At 36.5% G+C, this 4,823-nt stretch overlaps 1 protein-coding gene across 1 annotated transcript in view; it reads left to right on the forward strand.

Moving 5' to 3' along the window:
* The first annotated feature begins 402 nt into the window (after positions 1-402).
* Positions 403-4,823, forward strand: part of LOC144976805 (tubulin beta-4B chain-like) — a 9,434-nt gene continuing 5,013 nt past the window's right edge. The window contains exons 1-2 of the mRNA XM_078921277.1: positions 403-652; positions 3,738-3,846. Coding sequence (XP_078777403.1) covers positions 596-652; positions 3,738-3,846 — 166 coding nt within the window. The 5' untranslated portion in view covers positions 403-595. The remainder of the gene's footprint in view (positions 653-3,737; positions 3,847-4,823) is intronic.

Consider the following 4,823-nt stretch of genomic DNA (forward strand, 5'->3'; position numbering starts at 1 on the left):
AAAAATATGAGGATCGAACCCTAGACCTCCTGGTTTCCGGTTCGGCCTGCTACCATAACACCACTGAGGTTACCCTATAGTTAGGACGGTTTTCCTGAAATGACAGCATTTATTTCTTCATCCAAAATCTACTATATATTACTCCCAGGGTGAAAGAGGACATTTTTTTTTCTTTTCCTACACGAATCCATTTATCTAGTTCATTCTTTGTACTCACGATTAAGTTGGCATCAAAAGCAAAACGCCTCTACTTTCCCAAAATAACACTTTCAACTATCAAACTCTCGCGTGACTGTTTTTGCACTTTCATTGATAAATAAATGCATTACGTCATCTATTCATTTTTGCGTTCAAATATCCTCGGTCAAAATTGTAAACGCAGAAAATCTTAAGATTGTCACCAAGACAAAATTATGACGCCGCTTGGTAACCACGCTCTCATAGGTACCAGCAACAAAAGAACTTCCTCCCTAAACAACTCTTTGGAAGATTGAACTAAGTAGAGACAAACGTAATATAAACATAGGAACCATTGGTAACATTCGCTTATAGTTTGGGTTTTATTTTGGTGCAGTCCGTCATTTAAACCCCCAAGATGCGCGAGATTGTGCACATACAAGTCGGCCAATGTGGCAACCAAATTGGTGCAAAGGTAAGCGAGCAAACAATATTATTTCTTATGTTACTGTGATATAACCTTGATAATGTTTACTAAATATAATGGTCCCCATCAATCCATACCTAAGTCCCAAAGCTCTAATCGGTTGGTTTTCATAGTAAATTGACAAAAGTTACTCCTGTGATGATATGTCTGTCTCCTTATTGAATTATAATAATAAACAATGATGAAATGGAAGGTACTTACTTGCAGGTCTGATAACCCAAATTATTGGGCTCTTTGTTGTAACGGAATTACTCTCTCAAGAACCTAAACCTGCTTGGTGACATTATCCCGAGGTCGAGTCGTATAGGTTTTCGGTTATTAAAATCCCACAAGACTTCAATTCTCTCCCTTGAATGGTTTTGTTTATGATAAAAAAAAAGATGTCTTGAAGATAATCTGACGTAGTGGTTCTTTATTATGAAAGAATCCTCTTCTGAGACCAATTCCCCCTGCCTTAATAATGTTTATGGCGTTATCTCTTGACGCTTTTTTGATTTAACCTAGCAACTGTTAACATCCATATTAATTAGTTGTCAGTGTGTTTCACTCCTCGTTGTTCTACCCTCAAATCTGCTTCAAGCTTTAAATTACATTTTAATTAATCGAATCCAAAGCAAATTTTTTGCCCCCTTCAAGCTGTCGCCTAAGTAATTCTATGAATATAGACAATTCATCAAAGTGATGTTAGACGCTGTAGACTGTAAAAAGTAATAAACAAACATGATAATAACAGCTTCAAAATAAAACATAAAAAGGAGCAAAAAACAAAAACTGAACGTTTTGGGATTAAATCCCTTCTTCAGCCAACAACCAAAAAGCAAAACAAAACAACCCAAAAAAAAATATATACATAAATTACTTAAAAACCCGAATAGACGGCAGGAAAAAAAATAAGCACGTCCTTTCCGTAATAAGATTTGGAATGTCAAATCTATCGAACATAAACTTGAATAGGACTCAAAGATATTATCCAAGTGAACAAAGTGTGGGTTAATGATGCTGCCCAAGGACCATAGTCTCATAAGTGCCTGACTCGGGGCTCAAACCCGGCGACCCCACGCAATGTCAAACCATTTGGACGCCATACTACCCTTACAACACCCCCCCCCCCCCCCCCCCCCCCCCCCCCCCCCTATGTAATCTTAGAAACTTATTTGGCGGTATGACAGGAAGTAAACCACAATGACAACTGACAAGCGTTCGAACATTTCTCAATCAACGTCACCATCTCACTTGCTCTAGACCTGTCCTTCTGTAGTTTTGAAAGAAAGCACCTTGTTTTTAAATGAAGCTAACTGGTAAAAACATAGGGGAGGCCTTCCAAAAGCTCCTACATACCCAGTATTCTTTGTTTTTTATAATGTTCTATTAGGGGGTTTGGGTGGGGGAAACTTTTTTTTAAAGTCTCCCCGCTCCCAAACCCCCAACTAGAACATTATTTTTAAAAAAATGAATACTGGGGATGTAGGAGCTTTCGGAAGGCCTCCCAAACCTAGGTCTATATACACTTTCATTAACAACTTTATATCCTGAAATATCCTGAAGATGTTGAGACTATCTTGTATCCTAGTGAATCGTAGTATAGCCAAACGTCTATATTTAAACACCAAGGAAATTTTTTATCCCACGACCACCCCTTTAACTTATAACAAACAATAAATAAAATTAGCACACTGATGGCCCTGTGACATGTCGTTTGTGTCATACTAACCAATTTTTTTAAAGCTCGTGTTTGATGTAGATTATTTTCACTGTAATTTTATTTAGAAAGAAAAAAATCTCAAGCAAAGGCCTTCAGATATGAACTGTATTTTTGTAATCTGCTTTAAATTGCTTGGAATTTACAAATAATAGTAATATTTTTTCAATTCTGAATAGTGAATTGTTTTGCTTAAGAATAAATAATAGTTTCTTTCAAACTATCGCAGTGAAAATAATTTAAAGTAAATGCAGAATGATAAGATGATGTGAATGGCACAGGTAAAATTGTGTATCGCTCTTGGTTACCTCTGGGGTCTCGATAGCTTACTTGGTAGAGCACTCGCTTTACACGCAAAGGGACCTAGATCGATCCCGGGTGTAGTCGACATCTTTTCTGACCCCCTGTTCATCCAGCAGTGAATGGGTAGCTAAGTCTGTTAGATTTGGCGGAAAGTGCTTTGCGATAGACTAGCGGCCTATCTGAAGGATAGCAAGCAATTGCTATTGCCCATTTCACCCTATAGAAAACAGGATAAACTCCGGCTCCATGGGCCCAATGCAGACCTACTTACTACTACGAAAAATTCGTAGAATTACGAATTTTTGGAACCAATTTCAGAACTTCAAGAGTATCTCTAAATAATTAAAACTTATTGAAAATGAAAGTTGATACCAGACTACATAATCTTAAGGAGTTTGAAGTGTTATTTAATCATTGTGAAGGAAAATTGTTGACATGCAAAGTTCATTATGGCAACTGCAATTTTCATCTCCTAAAAATTACGAATTTTTAAATTTTTAAGTAGGCAGGTCTGCCAATGGCTCTGAAGGACTACTTGTCACCTGGTTCTCTGGGTACCCTTACTTTTAAAAGATCGAGTGATTAACAGACTTTATGTGGAGATTTCCAAATCATTAAATTGCCAGAACTTTGAATTGTTTTCCCATACAGACATTTCTTTGTTTTTAATTAATGGTCCTCTTACACGCCCGTGGAGCCGAATTTTAATCCCGTTTCTTTAGCTTTAAACGGGCATTAAACTGACATCAACTCATGTGACCATAATATAAATATTTGCAGGTCCAATAACCCAGATTGTTATGGGCTCATCGATGTAATGGAAATACTCTAAAACTAATTCAAAATGTTATCCATCCCATCAATGTCAAACCAGCCCGTAATCGGATTCGCTTATCAAACCTGCAAATATATTCAAATATATTCACTCTCTACTCTTCGAATATGGCGCCAATCAACTATTTTTGGCTTCTCGAGAGAGCGTGCTGGAATCCAGGCCACATTCTAAAAAGCAATTTGGGTCGTGTTATTTCAACCTATCTTTTACGAATTTCATTCTTGTATCCATTTCAGTTTTGGGAGGTGATTTCGGACGAGCACGGCATAGATCCAACTGGCAGATACGTCGGTACTTCAGACCTTCAATTGGAGAGAATTAATGTCTATTATACAGAAGCTGCGGGTATGCCTTGACCTACTTTAACAATCTAAGTTAACATAATTTTGAGAATTGTGATATTGTTGTTGCCATGAAAAGTTAAAAGAATGTAGTTATAAAAAGGTAGTCCTTTACAGCCATACGTTCATTGCGCCAGAATTATTCCCAACCCTAATTCATTTTTCAAAATGCTAAACGGGCAGTAACAAAAATGCTTGCTCCCTTCGATGTCACGTTAATCGTCGCAAAGTACTCACCCCAAGACCGAACAAAACTACATGCCCAATTACTGCTGGCTGGGTCAGAATACACAAACAAAATACAAAACAAAACACACAAAAATAAATTAATAAAAATACTTTTTTAAAAACAATAATTCCGGGATATCATTAAGATTGGGAAAGTTTGTTGGGTCCGTAACTGGCACTTTAACTGAGCGCTTCGTGTCATAAGAGCTGAGATCAATCAGAGTGGATTTTAAAGAACAACCTTGCGCATTTTCATTATCTTATTTTCTAATAATCTTTATAAGAATACCATTTTGAAAGATAAAGCATGTTTTATTTAACTAAAGATACCGTGTATACAAAATAACGTTAACTAACATTACAAACCTTTTCCTTTTACAACACAGCAATAGCTTTTTATTGTGTCGTAAGCTACGATTAGTTGAAAAAATTTTTTTTTGTCACATTGTGCTCTTGTATTTCGTAATCTACAGCATCCTGTTGGAGATAAATTATAAATTGATTAGGCTTTGTAGACTGACGGAACGACAATAACGTCCCGACCGGTAGGCCCTTTGTTCGAGTCCCGCTCTGGGTGTCGCAATCTTGAGCCCTTAGAAAAAAAAATCTTTATTCACATTCTCACTGGACTCAGGAGTAAAATGAGTACCTGGTCGGTAACAGCGTTGTCTCTATTATTATTATTATTATTATTATTATTATTATTATTATTATTATTATTTTTAATCTAATAACACCTCACAAGTGTAATTT

This window comes from Berghia stephanieae, chromosome 7 (genome assembly GCF_034508935.2).
Source record: "Berghia stephanieae isolate SIO BIC M18660-M18661 chromosome 7, UCSD_Bste_1.3, whole genome shotgun sequence".
Classification (NCBI taxonomy): domain Eukaryota; kingdom Metazoa; phylum Mollusca; class Gastropoda; order Nudibranchia; family Aeolidiidae; genus Berghia; species Berghia stephanieae.